The following is a 19,176-nucleotide window of genomic DNA, read 5'->3' on the forward strand; positions in this document are numbered from 1 at the left end:
CTCCAGGCTCAGCCCCGGTCTCAGGAGGGCTCAAAGGGTGACAGGTACAGGATTCACCACGGAATGATGGAGCTAGGGCGTGCCTGACTACCTATGCCGCAGGGAGGGAACGACTCGGGGCCAGGGGATGGGGTGCCCTGGCCCCCAGGCCCTGTTTGCCAATCAGGGCTCGGGTTACACTCAAAGCTGATTACCAGCCGTCCTCTTCCGCCACCTCCCTCATTGTGACCCCAACCACCTGCCCCATTATGACTCAGTCCTTCTGCCCCTCCCCCACCAGGGGAGTCTGGCTCCTAGTGAGTATGTGGGGGCCAGGGGGCCCAGGTAGTCCTGGGACCCCAGGCCATGGGTGAGCGAGCCCACCACGGAGCCCAAGTGTGTTCTGGCACCAACCCCAGAAAATGCCAGGACTTAGGAGACTCAATTCTTCTGATTCTCGGCAGCTTCATCTTGCTCAACGTGGGGATCAATGTGGTGACTCTGGTCAGGGCGGGGTCTGGGCAGAGCAGGGGTGGGGGAGCTCTGGAGTTTGGACAGGGCTGAGGCGGGAGGGCTGCTGGGATGTGGGCGGCAAAGGGCTGGACTTCAGGGCTCACCCTGCCCTGCTCCCCTCAGCTCTGGAAGCATCTGAAGAACTCCTTGCGGATTCTTTTCCATCATTTTTTTCCCAAAGGTGAGTGGACCCCAGCACGGGCTCTCGGAGAAGCAGGCCTGTCCCCTTTCTTCTCTCCCCATCCTCGCCCTCAGTTTCTCAGGGAGCCCGGCTTTGTCCCGTCTCACCCCTCCCCGCAGACAAGCAACCCAGCGGGACCGGCAGCCACCCGGTGTGCATGCGCTGCGCCACAGATCCCAAGACCCTGTGCTCCAGAATCTCCTCCCGCTTCCACGGGCGCACGAGCTTCCTGCTGGGGCACCACGAGCACCCTGACTCCTGGACGCCAGACACGAACGAGGAGAAGGTTCCCAGGCTCTGGATGCCGCCTCCCTGTGCACATGTTGGGGCTCCAGAGGTTCCATGGGCACCGTGGAAGGAGGGGATGGCGGGGGCTGGGGAGGCCCCCCAGGCCTCAGCCTTGAAGGCCCAAGCCGCCTCGCTCTCCAGGCCAGTGTCATCGTCCCTGTTCCTGAAGATGAGCAAAGTGGACATGGTTCCGCTCCGCTTGCCTCAAGAGAGCAAGACAAAGGCCCATGCGCCAACCCAGTCCCATTCCCATTTCACAACGAACACCCCCAGCCACACTCAGACTCACTCTCCAGCCCACATCCCTGAGCAAACCCACTCCCAGACCCAGGGCCTTGAGCCCACTGCGGCCCCCACCCCTGCCGAAGCCCCACCCCCGCCCCCGACCCCTCCCCCACCCCCGCCCCCAACCCCTAACCCAGCAAAGGCCACAGCCCCTACCTCAGCCCAGGCCCCGGGCCACACCGCAGCCTCTACTCTGGTCCAGGACCCAGGCCACAACACTGCAGACCCTATCCCAGCCCAGGCCCCAGCCTCGGACCAGAGTCCTAAGCGTAGCCACTCCCAGGCCCACAGCCCCGAGCACACCTCAGTCCAGTCCTCCTTCAGGGTCCCTGCGAAAGCCTTGGCTCACTCTCAGGGCCACGACCCAGCCCACACCTCAGCCCAGGCTTGGACTGACTCCCAGGCTCCTGGCCCTGAGCACACATCAGCCCAGGCCCCAGAAGGCACCACAGCCCATTCTCAACAAGTCCACACTTACAGCCACACCCCACTCGCTGCCCCAGCCTCGGCTTCAGCCCTTCCCCCAAAGCTTGCCCCAGCCACGATGCCCGTCCCCACTCCTCCACAACCAGTCCCTGTCCCCGTCTGTGGCCCAGCCTCTGCTCCGTCACTGGTCATGGCCCTGACTACCACTTCAGTGCCTTCTCCTATCCCTGCCACCGCCCACACTCCTGTCCTAAGTCCTGTTCCCTCTGCCTTGCCTGCCTTCAACCACGGCCTCTCCACTGGCCACGTGGTCTACGATGCCCGCAGAGTGAAGCAGAACATCTTCCATATGTACACCCCCCAGAACTCTGGGTGTCCCAGAAAGGACTTGAGTGTCTTCTCCAGGTCCCAAGACGGGCAGGGCCTGGTGAGTCCGGGGGTATCCGAGCAAACATTAAAGCCACGCAGTGGGGATTGTGCCAAGCCTCCTTCAGCACCTATCCTGGGCTACCTGGAGTTGGGGAATATGGAATGGAAGGTCTCCGACGATGCCAAAGACAAGTTCTCCCAGCCCAAGAAATTCTCTTACTGCAGCTTCCAACCTTGCAGTTCGGAGAGGAAGAGCTCCCAGGCTCCAGTCTACCCCAAGTTCCTGGTCTACTCTCAGGATGCTGCCTCCTCTAAACCTTGCTTCCACTCTCCCACTGCTACGCAGAACTCACTGTCTGCCCTTCCTCCGCCATGCACGCTCTCCTTGCCGCTCGTTCCTCCCAGAACCTACGTGGTCGCAACCAACCATCAGAAGCCCTCCACCTTAATTCAAACCCACACCCTTTTCTCGGCCTCCAAGCTGCCTCAGTCTATCCCACCTTGCCAATTCCCCATCCCTCCTCTGTTCTCCACCACTTCTCAACCCCTCGTCCAACCCCAACAACCTGAGCTTCATGAGGGTCTCGGCCTCATCCAAGACCCTGGCCACCAATTGACCTCAAGCCCTTCCAAGGACTCTAGAGTTCCCAGGAAGCCAAGCCTTACCCAAAATCCAGGCCTCCACAAGAGTCTGAGTCTTGCTCCAGATCCAGGCCTCCCCAAGTTCCCAGGCCTTTCTCAAGACCCTTACCTCTGTAATAATCCAAGCCCTTCCCAAGACACGAGACTACATAAGAATCCAGGAACTGTCCAATATCCTGGCCCCCAGAACAACGTAGGTCCTACTCAAGATGCCGGTGTCTTTAGGAACCCGTGTCTCACCCAACCCTCTGGCCTCCATAAGAATCAACCATTTACCCAAACTTCTGACCTTCAGAGTGCAGGCTTTGTGCAAGACGCCGGCCTCTATAGGAATCATGAACTAAACCGAGACGTGATAGTCTGCAAAAGTCAAGATCTCTCCCAAGCAACTGACCTCCAGAAGGTCCCAGACACTTCTCAAGTTTCTGGAGGTTATCAGAATACAGGCAACGTCCAAAATCCAGAAGTCTACAGGAGCCTGGGCCTCACTCAAGAGTCTGGACCACAGAAGAGTCCATATCTTGCCCAAGACCCTGAAGTCAACAAATCCTCAGGCCTTCCCCAGGAATCTGGTCTCCTCAAGAGTCCAGGCCTTGTCCAAACCTCTGGCCTCCCAAAGGGCCCAGACTCGGGAGACTATAAGAATCCAGGTGTTACCCAAGATCCTGGAGTCCGAAGGGACCCAGGCCTTTCGGAAGATTCAGGACTCCGTCAGAATCCGGGTCTTACACAAGTCACTGAAGTTGACAGAAGATTTAACCTTGCCCAAGATCCCGGAATTTACAGGAGCCCAGAACACAGCCAAGACCCTAACCTCCACAAGTACCCAGGAATTAATCAAGAGCCTGGTCCCCAGAAGGCCCCAGCCCTTACCCAAGACCCTGTAATCTCCCAGATTCCAGACTTTACCCAGAATTCTGGCCTCCACAAGGATTTGAGCCTTAACCCAGATCCTTGCCTCCACAAGAACCCAAGAGTTGCTCTAGGTGCTGAGTCTGTCCAAGTCTTGGATGCACATCTGACCCCAAAGCCAACACTCCCAACGAGGAAGTCATGTAGACCCGAGAAGGCGCCCCAGGAGAATGCAGAGCAACACATATCCTGGACGTCTGTTCCCATCAACCAAACCCCTTGTCCTTCCAAAGCCCAGCTGGTCTCTACTGACGTGCAAACCTTCTCAGAAGTGCCCGTACTAATTGAACTTCAGCCATCCTCCCGGCGGGTAGGCAGCCAAGACTGGGTATACCGCCCTGTGGACACAGTTCCTTCAGCCTGCCAGAACTACCGCCAGATGTCTATGCCTCCCAAAATCAACTGGAAGTCCCACTGCCCTGGACCAGGTCCCCGGGCAGGACATGTGGTCTTTGATGCCCGCCAGAGACAGTTAGCAGTGGGCAGGGACAAGTGTGAAGCTCTGTCTCCCAGGCGCCTTCGCCAAGAGGCACCCAGCAACTCAGGGGAGACCATCAGGGAGTGGGGATATCAGAATGTGATGAGGACCTTGGACAAAGAGGGGTCCAAAGTGCATCAGGAATAAAGATGCGAGAGAAGTGTTCTTTGTTTGGTTGATGACACCTGCCCCAGCCCCAGCCGTCACACTGGCGACCCACAGTGCCTGAGGAGGGCGGTCCCTCCTCCAGGCTTCCTAGCTAAGCCCATCATCCTCAAGGTCCTAGAGCTGCACTGTCCAACTCAGTGACCACCAGCCATATGTGCTTATTGAAAAATAAATTCAAATAAAATAACATTTAAAACTCAAGGGGTAATGTTTGGTGCAGCAATAAAACCGTCGCTCGGGATGCCTGCCTCCCTTACCAGACTTTCTGGGTTTGAGTCCCAGCTCTGCCGTCCATTCCAGTTTCCTGCTAATGTGGACCCTGGGAGGCACAGGGGATGGCTCCAGTGGTGAGTCCCTGCCACCCTTGCGGAAGGCCTGACCGGGTTCTGGGTCCTGGCTTTGGCCTGGTCAAGCCCTTGGCTGCTGCTGGCATTTGGGAAGTGAACCAGCAGATGGGAGCTCTGTGTGCCTACCTTTCAAATGATAAGAAAACTAAGTTAAAATTTTAATTTTAAAAAATAAATCTCTGTGCCTCAGTCTCAGGATCTGCATTTCAAGTGCTTGTGTCTATTGTGTTGGACACCACTGTTTCATTCAGGACAGTCCTATCATCACAGAAAACTCTGGTCTGTTGGAGAGGACTGCTTTAGAGAATTTTCTCTTGCCACCCATCTTTAACATTTTTAAGTTCCCACAGAGCCCAAGGATCATAGTTCTTGTTAGGGTGGTTCCCTGGGGAGGACGGGAGGTGTGGGGGGGGAGCTGATGCCTGGTGACCCCATACTGTGAGCAAGAACCTGGACTCCAGTTCTGACCTTGGCCTCTCTGTACAACCAGATGTATAGAAAGCTGCCTTCCCATTCTTGGCCGTTGTGGTGCACCCAGTCCTCTGGTTGTTGAGGGTACTGAGCTCTCTTTGTTAGAGTGGAACCCCTGAGGTCTGGGTTTCCCATACAGAGCTTCGGATTTCGGGAGACTCCTTGACCGCCCTCTAATTGCTCTCGGCATCCCTGTGTGATTCTCTTGTCCATAGTCTTAGGCCTCTTCCACCCTGGAGACAGAACATGGGCAGAAGGAGCATACGCAATCCTGGCCCGGGCTGGATGGGGCTGTGAGTCTGCTCCTGGCTTCCTATCTTTTTTTCCTGTGCTCCTGGCTCCTGGCTCCACCATCAAACACCCCCAAAACTGATTGGAGAAGTGGCTATAGGGTCGTAAAACTGGGTTTGCTCTCCCGATGGTCAGCAAACCAATCGCTGACACTGAGGTAGTGGTGAAAACAGTGTTATTGCAAAGCACAGGGCAAGGAGTCAGGCAGCTAATGCGTAATCCCTGGACTCCCCAAGGGAGTAAAATAGTAGGGTTCAAGATTAGGCATGAGCACTGCATGATCACCTCGTGCGCAGGCCTCTGGTTGGTCCACAGGGCACATAGTCTTCCTCTGATTGGTCAGTGATGGGGCCAGCATGCTTCCTTTGGTGGGCTCAAGTCTGTCCAGGCAAAAGGGTGAATTAGGTGCTAGAGTCTTTGATCAGGGTCTGTGAGTTCCTGCAAAAGTTCTCAAAATAGAGGCTAGGGGTTGGCGCTGTGGCATAGTGGGTAAGGCTGACGCCTGCAGTGCTGGCATCCCACATAGATGCCAGTTTGAGTCCCAGCTGCTCCACTTCCAATCCAGCCCTCTGCTATGACCTGGGAAAGCAGTGGAAGATGGCCCAAGTCCTTGGGCCCCTGCACCTGCATGGGAGACCCAGAGGAAGCTCCTGGCTCCTGGCTTTGGATTGGTCCAGTTCCAGCCATTGTGGTCATTCAGCAGATGGAAGATTCTCTCTCTCTCTCTCTCTCTCTCTCTCTCTCTCTCTCTCTCCCCCTCTGCCTCTCTGTAACTCTGCCTTTCACATAATTAAATCTCAAAAAAAAAAAAAAATAGAAGCTAGTGAGGTTCGTGTTGTGGTACAGCAGATTAAGCTGCTGCCTGCAATGCCAGCATCCACATGGGTGCCTGTTCAAGTTCCAACTGCTCCACTTCCAATCCTGCTCCATGTGAAAGCAGCGGAAGTGCCCAGGCCCCTGCCACCCATGTGGGAAATTCAGATGAAGTTCTAGACTCCTGGCTTCTGCTTGGCCTAGCCTGGGCCATTGCAACATTTGAAGAGTGAACCAGTGGCCGGCGCCGTGGCTCACTGGGCTAATCCTCCGCCTTGCGGCGCCGGCACACCGGGTTCTAGTCCCGGTCCAGGTGCCAGATTCTGTCCCGGTTGCCCCTCTTCCAGGCCAGCTCTCTGCTGTGGCCAGGGAGTGCAGTGGAGGATGGCCCAAGTGCTTGGGCCCTGCACCCCATGGGAGACCAGGAGAAGCACCTGGCTCCTGCCATCGGATCAGCGCTGTGCGTTGGCCGCAGCGCTCCGGCAGCGGCGGCCGTTGGAGGGTGAACCAACAGCAAAGGAAGACCTTTCTCTCTGTCTCTCTCTCACTGTCCACTCTGCCTGTCAAAAAAAAAAAAAAAAAAAAAAAAAAAAAAAAAAGGAGTGAACCAGTAAATGGAAGATATCTCTCTCTCTGCCTTCAAATAAATTATTATTATTTTTGAGAGTGGACAGTGAGAGAGAGAGACAGAGAGAAAGATCTTCCTTGGCCGTTGGTTCACCCTCCAATGGCCGCCGCGGCCAGCACACCACGCTGATCCGATGGCAGGAGCCAGGTGCTTCTCCTGGTCTCCCATGGGGTGCAGGGCCCAAGCACTTGGGCCATCCTCCACTGCACTCCCTGGCCACAGCAGAGAGCTGGCCTGAAAGAGGGGCAACCGGGACAGAATCCGGCGCTCTGACCGGGACTAGAACCCGGTGTGCCGGCGCCGCTAGGTGGAGGATTAGCCTAGCGAGCTGCGGCGCCGGCCTGCCTTCAAATAAATTAACTAAGGGGCTAGCATTGTGGTGTAGCTTGTAAAGGCGCTGCCTGAGACACCAGCATCCTATATGGTGCCAGTTGAGGCCCAGCTGCTCTGCTTCCCATCCAGCTCCCTGCTAATGCACTCAGGTCCCTGCAACCATGTGGGAGACCCAGAAGAAGCTCCTGGCTTCATCCTGGCCTAGCCCTAGCTGTTGTGGGCATTTGGAGAGTAAACTGTGAATGGAAGATATCTCTCTCTCTCTCCCTCTCTCTCTCTCTGTAACGCTGCCTTTCAAATACATTAATGGAAAAAAAAAGGAATAGAGGTTAGCATTGAGAAGATAGCTATGTTAAGTGATTTTTTTTTTGACAGTGAGAGAGAGAGACAGAGAGAAAGGTCTTCCTTTGCCGTTGGTTCACCCCACAATGGCCACTACGGCCGGCACTGCGCCGATCCAAAGCCAGGAGCCAGGTGCTTCCTCCTGGTCTCCCATGTGGGTGCAGGGCCCAAGCACTTGGGCCATCCTCCACTGCACTCCTGGGCCACAGCAGAGAGCTGGCCTGGAAGTGATTCAAGGCCACTTACCCCTATTTCACCCCCTTAATGAGTTCATCTTTACAGAGGAACCCCAACAAAGAGATATGAACACCAAAGGCACTAGGGGTGAGGGGTTTGGGATCGATTCCAGCCTGAGTTTAAGCTGCACTGTGGCTCTTTATTCCCGACCCTAATAACTGGGGTTTTGCCATGAAAAGGAATTTCAGTAACTTCCTGCCCTGGATCATTTTCCTTTGCTCAGCCAGGAGTTTGCTCCAGACTTGATCTTCAGTCCAGGTGACTCTTGCATGTTCACATCTGTGCTGCAAAATCCTAAAGTGTCAGAACCAGTGCTGTGGCGTAGCAGGTAAAGCCGCCGCCTGCAGTGCCAGCATTTCATTTGGGCACTGGTTCGAGTCCTGGCTGCTCCACTTCTGGTCCAGCTCTCTGCTATGGCCTGCGAAAGCAGTAGAAGTTGGCCCAAGTCCTTGGGCTCCTGCACCCTCGTGGGAGACCCAGAAGAAACTCCTGGCTCCAGCCGTTGCAGCCAGTTGGGAAGTGAACCAGCAGATAGAAGATCTCTCTCTTCTCTCTCTGTCTCTGTGTAACTTTGAATTTCAAATAAATAAATAAACCTTTTTTTTAAATCCTAAAGTATTATCCCTGCCACAAATCACGCATCTGAGGTGGGCATCATTCATTTGTGTCTTCCAAGACCCAGATGTCCATTCTTGCATCACCATCTGTGTGTCCTTGCCTCAAACTACCACCAATGATTCCAAGAAGATGCCCCCCAGGGGTCAGTGTTGTGGCGTAGTGGGTAAAGCCGCTGCCCTGCACACCGGCATCCCATATGGGCGCTGGTTCACATCCTGGCTGCTCCACTTCTGATCCAGCTCCCTGCTATTGGCTTGGGAAAAGCAGCTGAAGATGGCCCAAGTGCTTGGGCTCCTGCCGCCCACGTGGGAGACTGGGAAGAAGCTCCTGGCTCCTGGCTTCAGCCTGGCCCAGCCCCGGCCCTTGTGGCCATCTGGGGGGAGTGAACTAGTGGATGGAAGATTTCTCTCTCTCTCTCTCTCTCTCTCTCTCTCTCTCTCTCTCTCTCTATGTCTCCCTCCCTCTCTGTAACTCTTTCAAATAAATAAATAAATCCTTTTTAGAAAGATGCCGTGTGGCCAACACTGTGGTATAGTGGGCTAAGCTCTGCCTGCAGCACCAGCATCCTATATGGGCGCTGGCCCTAGTTCCAGCTGCTCCTCTTCCTATGCAACTCTCTGCTTATGGCCTGGGAAAGAAGTAGAAGATGGTCCAAGTGCTTGGGCTCCTGCACCCACGTGGGAGACCAAGAGGAAACTCCTGGCTCCTGGCTTTGGATCGGCGTAGCTCCGGCTGTTGTGGCCACTTGGGGAGTGAACCAGTGGATGGAAGACCTTTCTCTCTGTCTCTCTCTCTCTCTGCCTGTAACTCTGCCTGTCAAATAAATAAATATCTTTAAAAATAAATAAAAAATAAATTAACGCCTCCCTGCCCAGCCAGGCAGCCCCTTTCCAACATTTCCTTGGTTCATCTCTGATCTTGAAAAGTCGATGTGACCCTTCTAGGCTTCAGCGTCCTCCTTCGCAAAGTGAAATTATAATCGCATGGAAGAACCCTCTTGGATCCAAGTGACCATGGGCTCAGCCGCTCATACAAGGGAGCCAAGCGCCCCTAAGTATCCCCAGGCCCTAGGGTATTTTCATTAACATCCAGCTTTTTATCCCTGGACTCCAACCCCAAGGCATGTTCGTGTGGGTTCGATCCGGGCTTGGAAAAAAAAAAAAAAAAGCTAGTTTATCGCCACAGAAACTACAACTTCCATCCGGCACCACTTCAGCGGAACGGGAAAGGAAGTGGGGGCGTGGCTCCAACGCCCGGGTAGCGCGGGAAACAAACTACAACTCCCAGGGTAACGCGAGATCTCAGCGGAGCGAAAGAAGTGGCTGGACTCTGACTGGAGGCGGGGCCCAGCCGGAACAACCTCAACACCCTCCAGAAGGGGCGTGGCCTAACTGGAGGGGCGTGGCTACGTGGGCATCAGGAAGAAGTCACCTGTTGACTCGTTCTACCCTTTCTCTTGCCTACCCTTGTGGCTACCGCTGAGGGGGAATCTGCAGACCAATAAGCCTCTTCCGAAAGAGGTAAGGGGAGGTGGACAAGGGGCGGCGGCGGCGATGGGCGGCTGCCTTCCGTAGGAGGGGCCCCCAGCTACTTTTCACCTGCTGAGTCAGGTGAACTGGTTCACGGGGGTGGGGACCTGTCTATGAGAAAAGGGCACGGACGGAGGAGGTATTTGTTTATTTGGAAGACTAAATCTTAAGAAACCATCGTCTGCAGATCCATTCGTGGACTGTGGGACCCTCGGTGGGCTCCGGGAAGAGGGAGGAGGAACGGAGGCCACTTTCTGGCAGCAAAGGAAAACACCCGTGTAGGCTCTCGGCTGCCCGTGTTTCCTCCAACCCGAGACGGCAGAGCTGCATGGCTTCCACGGTCTGGGCAAGTGCCCCCTGGTGGGGCCCGCCGCCCCCCGCCCCAGCCCGGCCGCTCACGGACATCGACTTCTGCTCTGGGGCGCAGCTGCAGGAGCTGACCCAGCTGATCCAGGAGCTAGGTGTGCAGGAGAGCTGGAACAACGGGCCCAAGCCGGGAGCCGACCTCCTCCGGGCCAGGGATTTTGTCTTCTCTTTGCTTGGTGAGTAACCCTTGCCTATGGGACTCGCAGCTCCCACCCTTTCCACTCGCAGCCCCAGCTTTGGGCCAGGTCCTCACGATTCCTTCTCTTCTCTTAGGTCTCGTCCACCGCAGAGACCCCCGCTTTCCTCCCCAGGTAGAGCTCCTGCTGCTACGTGGTGGAATTCGCGAGGGTTCCCTGGATCTAGGGCATGCACCCCTGGGCCCCTACGCCCGGGGGCCTCACTACGACGCTGGCTTCACACTCCTGGTGCCGGTGTTTTCGCTGGATGGCACCGGGCAGGAGCTGCAAATGGACCTGGAATCCTCTTCCGCTTGGCTCCGCCTGCCAGAGCTGGTGTGCGGGACCTCAGTCCGGGAGGCCTGGCACGATTGCCTGGGACCCCCAGTGCCAGGAGGGCAGGATTCCGTCCACCAAACCGAGGACAAAGGAAGTCCCACGGACTGGCAAAGCCCGCTGTACCAGCCGCAAGGTTACCTCACTGAGCCTGAGGCACACGTGTCTTTGGGAGATTCACCAAGTGACGTCTTAGGGCCCGAGTCACCTCAGCCTGACGTCACTGATACTGGCTCTCCCGCACCGTTGAAAAACCTAAATAGTGATGTCACCAAGGCAGCCGTCCAGAGCGGAGTCCCAAAGCCATTGGAGGCTCAGGAGGCGTGGCCCACTCTGTGCCCCACGCAGGTGGCCGCCTGGTTCTTTGCTACACTGGCCGCGGTCGCCGAGTCCCTAATCCCGGTGCCAGGAGCGCCACGCCTGGTGCACGCAGCTCGCCACGCCGGTTTCACCACGGTCCTCCTGGCTACGCCCGGGCCCCCGCGCCGCCTCCTGCTCTTCGACCTGATCCCCGTGGTGTCCGTGGCCGGCTGGCCCTCTGGAGCTCGGAGCCACTCGTGGGCTGGTCCACTGGGCTGCGAGTCGGCCTCCTTCTACCTAGTGCCGGGTGGCGGCACCGAGCGACGGGGCGCCTCCGAATGGCAGCTCTGTTTCGCCCGCCAGGAGCTGGCGCTCAAAGCGCGCGTACCGGCGCCGCTGCTGCAGGCGCACGCGGCGGCCCAGGCGCTGCTGCGCCCGCTGGTGGCGGGGACTCGGGCCGCGGCGCCCTACCTCCTGCGGACGCTGCTGTACTGGGCGTGCGAGCGGCTGCCCGCGCTCTACCTGGCGCGGCCGGAAAATGCGGGCGCCTGCTGCCTCGGGCTGCTGGACGAGCTGGGCCGTGCGCTCGAGGCCGGAAAGCTGCCTCACTATTTTCTGAGCCGCCGACAGCTCAGCGCTGGGGATGGCTCCCCTGCGCTGCTGGGGGCATTGGTCCAGCTCCGTGGGGACCCTGTCCAGGCCCTGCGAGCGGCGGTGGAAGAAGCCAAGGTTGCCCGCAAGGGGGGCGGCTTGGCGGGCGTGGGGGGCGGGGCGCATTAAAGACGCTGCTCCTACCGGCGTGGAAAACGCTTCTTTCCACTGGCGATCGCGACGTAGAAGGCACTGGTCACCCCTCGCCCAGGAGACAGACTGCGCCCCGTGCCCACCGTCCAGTTCGCAGTAGGCTTCCCTTCAGGTCCTCATGCCCCCGCCGGCCCTGCGGCTCCAGCCACTCTCCAGATCTGCCGACAGCACCTCTCCCTCCCGGATGCAGCCTCCCGCAACCAGCCCTCCCCACTTCTTTTAGTCTTTTATCTTCGGAGCCCGTACAGATGGGAGGAATGTATTTGCTGACAAAATGCGGAAGGCATTGGGGTATGGAGACCAAGGACTGATCAGTTGGATTAAAGAGGCCAGGTTTCGCCCCGGGCTGGGTCTCATCCCTACCCCCATGTCTCCAGTTCTGCCCTCGCTTCCAGACCGGGCATTAGTGTCCCTCTCTTCATTCTCCCCGTGGCCGCCATTCCATCTCTGCGAAGCCCAGCCTCTCCCCCAATCCACAGCTCCGCTAATGAGGCCTCCTTGTCCCTCTCCCTCTGAACCCCGAGGCAGGAGGCCTGGCCTCGCCTTGCCTGCCTGCGGGACAGTCCCCACTCCCTGCCGCCAAGGAACCCCTGGGTTCCTCCCGCCCGGCTTCGCCCCCCTCTTTCCCGGCGTCTCCGCCCCCTGCCCCGCCCCCGGGCTGGCTCTCGGAGGAGGGGGAGCTGCTCTCGCCGCCGCCGCCGCCTCAGCTTCCCACAGCCGCTGCCGCCGCTGCCGCCGCTGCGCCTGGTCCAGCCTCCAGGCCCAGCGCTGTGACTTCGCCGGACCGGGACGCTTTGAGGAGACACCCTCACTCCTTCCCAGGGGTCCCGGACGCCTAGCCGGGCGTGGGGGGAAGCTCTGCTTGCGGGGGACAGGGAGGGAGGAGCCTGAAGCCGGAGCCCGCACCGCCCGCCGCCCGGATCAACGGGACAGGACAGGTTGAGGGGCGTCGGGGAAAGGAAGAGGGGGTGCTGTAGGCAGTCCCTGGGAGGACGAGCAAGCGCGGTCGCAGGAAGCTCTAATGAGCTCTGACTTGTAGGGGGCCTCTTCACATTTGGGGACTGGTGGCAACGTGGGTGCACTTCTCTCTGGGGGGCTGACTGGATGGGAGGGCGTGGGATCTAGACAGCGCAAGCTGTCATAAGGGGCAGTCCAGGAAAAAAGAAAGTGCTCATTCGGAGGTGACGGGGGCCCTCCAAACTACCACACCTGGGGTATCCATTAGGAAGGGCGGATTTGGAGGTGACTTGGAGAGGAGTGGAGGGTGACAAGGTGAGGAGAGGGTCTGTGGGCAGCTGGAGCCCTGTGCTATTAGAAATGGGAGTGATGGAGAAGAAAGGCAGTGTCCACCCAGGGGATCTGGGACCTGCTCCTCGCTGAATCCGGACAGCCTGTGTTCTCCCAGATATATTTGGGGGGGGGGGGATTTCAGTGGGAAAAAAAAAGTAGGAAATCATCTCCATTGAGAAGGTAGCAAAGGAGGGAGCACCAGCGTTGGGTTCCTCTCTGACATTGAGAGTTGTCCTGTGGGGCTGGGACGAGTTGATGGCCCCGAAGCTGGGACCCACACCTTTCAGATTATCAGAGTAGATCTGGCAGGAGTGTGGGCTCCAAAGCAGGGGGGAGAGGGAAAACTGGAGCCACCTCTTGGGAGATCTTGGCTTTGGAACCCAGGGCGTGGAGACACACACCAGAGAGGAGTGAAGAGGAGGATTTTCAGTTAGGGGCAACATTCCAGGTGAGGGAAACCAAGGAGTGCATAGGCGGCGGGATCAGGTGGAGCCAGGATAGGGCCCAAGGGTGGGTGCTGGCGGCCACAGCGAGGACTGGGGCTTGCCTCAGGTCCTGTGGGTGGGGCGGTGAGCTGGGGCCAGGGAGTGGAGAGCATGCCCTGGTGAGCGCGCTGGTTTGGGGGTGTCTCCTCCTGGGGCGCCATGGCGGCGCTGGCCAGTAGCCTGATCAGGCAGAAGCGGGAGGTCCGTGAGCCCGGGGGCAGCCGGCCGGTGTCGGCGCAGCGGCGTGTGTGTCCCCGCGGCACCAAGTCCCTCTGCCAGAAGCAGCTCCTCATCCTGCTGTCCAAGGTGCGACTGTGCGGAGGGCGGCCCACGCGGCCGGACCGCGGCCCGGGTGAGTGCGGCTGGGGCGGGGGTCTCCGAGCCTGGGAGGTTGAGGCCAGGGACTCCTTAGAATGGGGCCCGGCGAGGGGGCGGGGAGTCCCAGAGTGGGTCAGGACCACAGAGTCCCTGCTAGACCGTGCCTCAGTTTCCCTTCTCTTTTGTCCATCACCCCGAGTCTGTGCTTTCGAGGGCAAGGGGCTAAGTCTGGCGCCCCGATGCCTTGCAGCTCCGGCCCACCCCACCCCCCAGCACCGGAGTCCCCACCCCCACCGTCCTCCGCCTACGTGCCGGTTCTCGCGATTCTTTCCGTCCAGAGCGGAGGGGCCGGGGCGCGGTGGGGGGGGGGGGTTCCGGACGCCTGGGTCACCCCGAGGGTTTCTGCGGTTCCGGCCGCCCCGCCCCCGCCCCGGTTCTCCCGCTTCAGCACGCCCTGGCTCGGTTCCTCCTGGTCTAGCTCGCCTGGCTCGAAGCCAATCTCCCCGGCTCTCCCCCGGTGTCCTTGCGGCCACCACGCCAGCAAGCCCCTCTGTGGGCCCTCCTCCCGCGAACTGAGCTTCAGGAGGGGAACCGGGCATCCCTCCGCATTCCCCCCGCGCGACTCCAAAACCGGGTCCCACTGGCTCGGGGGACCTTGCCAGGAGGAACTGAGGCACAGTTCTCCACCGGAGACTGGCGCGGAGACTTTGTGGGGGGGGTCGTACCACCTACAAGGGGAACAGGGAAGTCGGCAGAGAGCAAGCAAGGGAGGAGGAGAGTTGTGAGGGTTAGTGTGTGGTCCCCGTCCGGGTGTGACAGCCAGGGAGTCCTTCTAGTCCCGCTACAGCCGGCTTCCAGCTCCCCTGGGAGTAGCCCCCTCACTCCCTCCTCACCCCGCCACCTGCCGTCCACAGTGGTACGGTCCGCAGCCCACCCTGGGAGAGGGACACGGTCCACACGTGACTCATCCTGCCACTCCATCTCCGCGGCCCCCTTCCCCCATTTCTTTGATATGGCATGGAATGTTCCCCACCCCATGCGGGTTACTTGAATGTAGGGGAGAGGCTGAGCCTCAGGGAGAGCTGGGCTCCTGTGGGTGCCAGCAGATTGACAGACTGACAGACAGACAGATTGGTCAGTGTCAGACAGGCGGGAGCCTGGCCAAGGGGAGGCCCGCGCCAATCCAGCAGCAGCCGCAGCAGCAGGTGCTGAGTCAGCGTCAGGCCTGGCCCCACCCCCACCCCTAAGGGGGAGCCCCTACCCTGTGGTCACCGGCCCCCTTCCCCCCACATTGGCAAACACTGCCCCTCCAGTAGCTGCCTGCCTCCCTCTGTCCCCTGCCTTTGGATGCTTCTCTTCCCCTCCTCCTCCCTCTCCCCTCCCCCTCTGGTTGAGCTGTACAGTAGGAATTAAGCCATTTAAATAAATTTCAATAAATTAAACGGAAAGCGCGAGGTTAGAGGAAACAGAGGGGCCCACACCCCGGCTTCCCCAGCAGTCAAGGAGAGGTGGGCTAGAGTTGGCTGGCAGGATAAGAAAGCTGGGGCCGCGGGACCCCCTTCCTCTGCTCCCTTGCGTTTCCTTCTCCTGACCCTGCCAAGTGTAGCAGTGTTTCTGGGAACAGAGATGTCGTTTCCAAAGATGAATGTCTCTCTCTCTCTCCTCTCTCTCTCTCTCCAGAGCCTCAGCTCAAAGGCATCGTCACCAAGCTGTTCTGCCGCCAGGGTTTCTACCTCCAGGCGAATCCCGACGGAAGCATCCAGGGTGCCCCAGAGGACACCAGCTCCTTCAGTAAGGGGGGAGCCAGCTGGGGGCTGGGGGGGGGAGCATGCGGGCAGGAGGTGGCAGTTGTGGCCCCTCTTCAGCTTCTGTGGCTTGCAGGCTCTCTGCCATGGATGGGGGGAGGGGGTGTGTGCTGGGGCAGCTCAGGTGCAGTGAGAGGCCTGGGTATTCATGTCTCCTCTCTCCACTCCCAGCCCACTTCAACCTGATCCCCGTGGGGCTCCGCGTGGTCACCATCCAGAGTGCCAAGCTGGGTCACTACATGGCCATGAACGCCGAGGGGCTGCTCTACAGCTCGGTGAGACACTGAGGCTGAGGGGCCTGGGGTACCAGGCACTCCCCCACCTGCCATCGTACTCCACTACAGACATGGTCTGGTGGGGTTTTTGCAGCGCAAGTCCCTCGCCCTCCAACTTTGGCTGCTGTCACCACTGTCCATCCCAGAGCACCTCCTGTAGGGGCTGTCCGAACCCCTGCTGTTCACACAGCCCCCCCAAATACTCCCCGGCTCGTGAGTGTCTCATGTGTTCCGTCCTTTAGGGCCCCCACTTCTCATCATTCCTCCTCCAGACTTTGTTATTACTCACTTCCCCAGAGGCTTTCAGGACCGGGGATGGGGAGGAGATTGGGGATGGCATTGTGGTACAGCAGGTTAGGACACCCGCATCCCCAGCAGGTGCCACTTTGAGTCCCGACAGCTCTACCTCCAATTCAGCTCCTCGCTGGTGTACCTGGGAAGACAGCAGAGAATGACCCAGGTACTTGGGCCCCTGCTACCTATGTGGGAGAGCTGCATGGAGTTCCAGGCTCCTGGCTTCAGCTTGGCCCAGGCTCAGCTTTTGGGGCCAGTTAGGGGGTGAACCAGTGGATGGAAGAGCTTTCTCTCTGTGTCTCTCCCTCTCTGTCACTCTGTCTATCAAATAAATAAATAAATCTTTTTAAAAAAGGGGGGAGGATATTATTGCATGACCTCCAGAAGTCTAGTTCTTTCAAATTTTTTATTAAATTATTTATTTTAAATGATTTATTTTCACTTTTTTTTTTTTTTTAAGAGATGGAGTGGGGTGGGGGAGAGAGAGAGACAGACAAGACAGACACAGAAAGATCTTCCATCTGCTAGTTCATTCATTCTCCAAATGCCTACAGCAGCCAGGGCTGGGCCAGGCTGAAGTCAGAAACCTGGAACTCAATCCGGGTCTCCCACAGGGTGGCAAGGACCTGAGTATGTGAACCATCACCTGCTGTCTCTCAGGGCGTGAATTGGCAGGAAGCTGGATCGGAAACAGAAGAGCCAGGACCTGAACCAGACACATCAATGCCTGTGTGAGATGCCGATATCCCGAGTGGCATTTTGAGCACCAGGCCAAATGCCGGCCCTCTAAGTCTAGTTTTCTTTCTTTCTTTTTTAACTCCCAGGGGCCTACCAGGCTATTCCTTAGCCTCCCTATAGCAGTTTCTGCATGGACCCAGGAGTTGCCCTTCCTTTCCCCGGAATGCGCTGGATTATATCCTGGACTCTTCTATTCAAGGGCTTCCTTCTGCCCAGTGATGTGTCGTTTTGTTTCTCTGTGTGTGCCTCTCTGGGCCTGTCTCCACAGCCGCATTTCACAGCCGAGTGTCGCTTTAAGGAGTGTGTCTTTGAGAACTACTACGTCCTGTATGCCTCTGCTCTCTACCGCCAGCGGCGTTCTGGCCGGGCCTGGTACCTAGGCCTGGACAAGGAGGGCCGGGTCATGAAGGGAAACCGAGTGAAGAAGACGAAGGCCGCTGCCCACTTTGTGCCCAAGCTCCTGGAGGGTGGGTATGCACCCGAGACAAGGTGGGCCACGTGGGAGGGTGTGGGTACCTAGGGAGGGCTTCGGCTGCAAGCATTAAGGGGGCCTTTAGCCTTTGATGGTTTGGGGGACTCTCCTCCTTTGGGTTGGGGTTCCTGAAGGGGGCAGGTAGGGGTAGGAAGCCCTGTCAGAGCACTGGTCCTGCTGGGTCTCTCTGTGCCTAACTCCCCTTCTCTGCTCCTCTCTGTCCCCTTTCAGTGGCCATGTACCGGGAGCCTTCTCTCCACAGTGTCCCTGAGACGTCCCCATCCAGTCCCCCTGCGCCCTGAAGGTAGTTCCTGGACTCCAGACTCCCTGCACTCTCAGGGAGCCAGCCACCGCCAAGCCTGTCTCCCAGCCCTGCTCCCCACCCAGCCCTGCCGCCACACATATGCCCTAGGCAGCCAGGTCCCACCAGGTGCTCTACCCTGAGGGAGCCCTAGGGGCTGGCTGGGACTTCCGGGGCTGCTGGGACCCTTAGACCCGAGGGGCCCGGGAGGGGGTCGGAGAGAGGGGATGCCTGAATATGGGCCTGGCTGATTGCTACTTTCTTTCCACACTCCCTCCTCCCCCCACCAAAGCCTTTTCCTGAGATGGCACTGGGGTTTCCGAAGCTGACAGAGCCCTGGCTCAGCCGGTGCCTGGAGCCCCGTGTCCCTTTCATTGCCACTGAGCCATAGATGTATAGGTCCACTGGAGTCAGGATTCGTTTCCTTCTGTCCCTTCGCTACCTTCTGCCTTGGTCTGGACAGACTCTGGAGCATCGGACACCCCCAGCCAGGGCCACTTCTGCACCAGGGCTCTGTGCTGGAACCCAGGCGTGCCGCCAGGCTCCGTTCTGGTTCCCTCAGGCTTCTATCCTTGACCCAGATGGACCCTGACTTCCAAGGACAGAGAGGCCGGAATGGAGCCCTGTGTCGCTGTTGGCCTTGGCCCCAACCAGGACCAACCTCAGATCTCCACAGGTTTAACCTTCTTATCCCAGAGATACCCAATTCTAGAGCATGGTGTTCTAGACCTTTATGGAGCCATACTTTCTCCTGACTGTCAGCTCTAGGACATGGACCCTGACTCAGCCCTTCTCTCCGGCATGGAACTGGGGCCTATATAGCCATACTATTGCTCTAGCCTAGAGTAAGTTCTAGACCCCCACCCCCACCCCCTAGTGATACATATTAGAGATGAGCCCTGGAAAGGACCCAGCTATGATTCATAAAGAATTAAGTTCTGGATGAATCGAGAGCCACTGCTTGTTTTCCCTGGACAATTTTCTAAAAAGCTTGTTCTTCCATATAGGATGCTAACCTTATTTTTACATGCAGTTTCTAGTCCCTGCAATGCAGCTGGGGGTCCTGCCACAGAAACAGAGGATTGTGGAAGGGTTCCTGGCTCCTAGTAGGGAAACGGGGGTGGAGAAGGGACCAAAACCCTGGCACGACTGAACCTGGGTCTGCGCCGGGGGGGCCACGAACACTTAGCTACCTCAGCAGGAATTCCTTCTAGGTCCCCTTTAAAGCTGAGGTCTTTAGGGTAATGGGTCCAGGAAGAGAGGACAAAAGTAAGTTTGTTCTAGAAAGAAAGGACAGAAGCCTTGAGTGTCCCCCCTCAGTGAGGAGACCCCAATTCAGCAATAAGTCCCTTCCCTTCCCCCTACA

At 58.1% G+C, this 19,176-nt stretch overlaps 3 protein-coding genes across 4 annotated transcripts; all 3 read left to right on the plus strand.

Moving 5' to 3' along the window:
- The first annotated feature begins 267 nt into the window (after nucleotides 1-267).
- On the plus strand, nucleotides 268-4,442 carry SPEM3 (SPEM family member 3). The gene is given in 4 exon segments (XM_008270784.4): nucleotides 268-483; nucleotides 616-673; nucleotides 793-4,139; nucleotides 4,141-4,442. Coding segments are annotated over 4 exon segments (3,579 nt in total). The 5' UTR covers nucleotides 268-345; the 3' UTR covers nucleotides 4,177-4,442.
- A 5,264-nt stretch (nucleotides 4,443-9,706) lies between these two features.
- Nucleotides 9,707-11,822, plus strand: TMEM102 (transmembrane protein 102). 2 transcript variants are annotated; one of them, XM_017348890.3, is made up of 3 exons: nucleotides 9,707-9,841; nucleotides 10,133-10,392; nucleotides 10,490-11,822. In XM_017348890.3, the coding sequence occupies exons 2-3, from the start codon at nucleotides 10,179-10,181 to the stop codon at nucleotides 11,806-11,808; spliced, it is 1,533 nt and encodes a 510-aa protein (XP_017204379.1). In that variant the 5' UTR covers nucleotides 9,707-9,841; nucleotides 10,133-10,178; the 3' UTR covers nucleotides 11,809-11,822. The 2 variants fall into 2 exon arrangements, with proteins under 2 accessions (XP_017204379.1, XP_002718850.1); XM_002718804.5 differs by having other exon boundaries at nucleotides 9,719-9,841; nucleotides 10,038-10,392.
- Nucleotides 11,823-13,616: 1,794 nt separating this feature from the next.
- FGF11 (fibroblast growth factor 11) lies at nucleotides 13,617-19,102 on the plus strand. Its single transcript, XM_002718803.5, has 5 exons — nucleotides 13,617-13,959; nucleotides 15,606-15,716; nucleotides 15,902-16,005; nucleotides 17,306-17,504; nucleotides 17,741-19,102. The coding sequence occupies exons 1-5, from the start codon at nucleotides 13,767-13,769 to the stop codon at nucleotides 17,809-17,811; spliced, it is 678 nt and encodes a 225-aa protein (XP_002718849.1). The 5' UTR covers nucleotides 13,617-13,766; the 3' UTR covers nucleotides 17,812-19,102.
- Nucleotides 19,103-19,176: the final 74 nt, after the last annotated feature.

Source organism: Oryctolagus cuniculus, chromosome 17 (assembly GCF_964237555.1).
Source record: "Oryctolagus cuniculus chromosome 17, mOryCun1.1, whole genome shotgun sequence".
NCBI lineage: Eukaryota > Metazoa > Chordata > Mammalia > Lagomorpha > Leporidae > Oryctolagus > Oryctolagus cuniculus.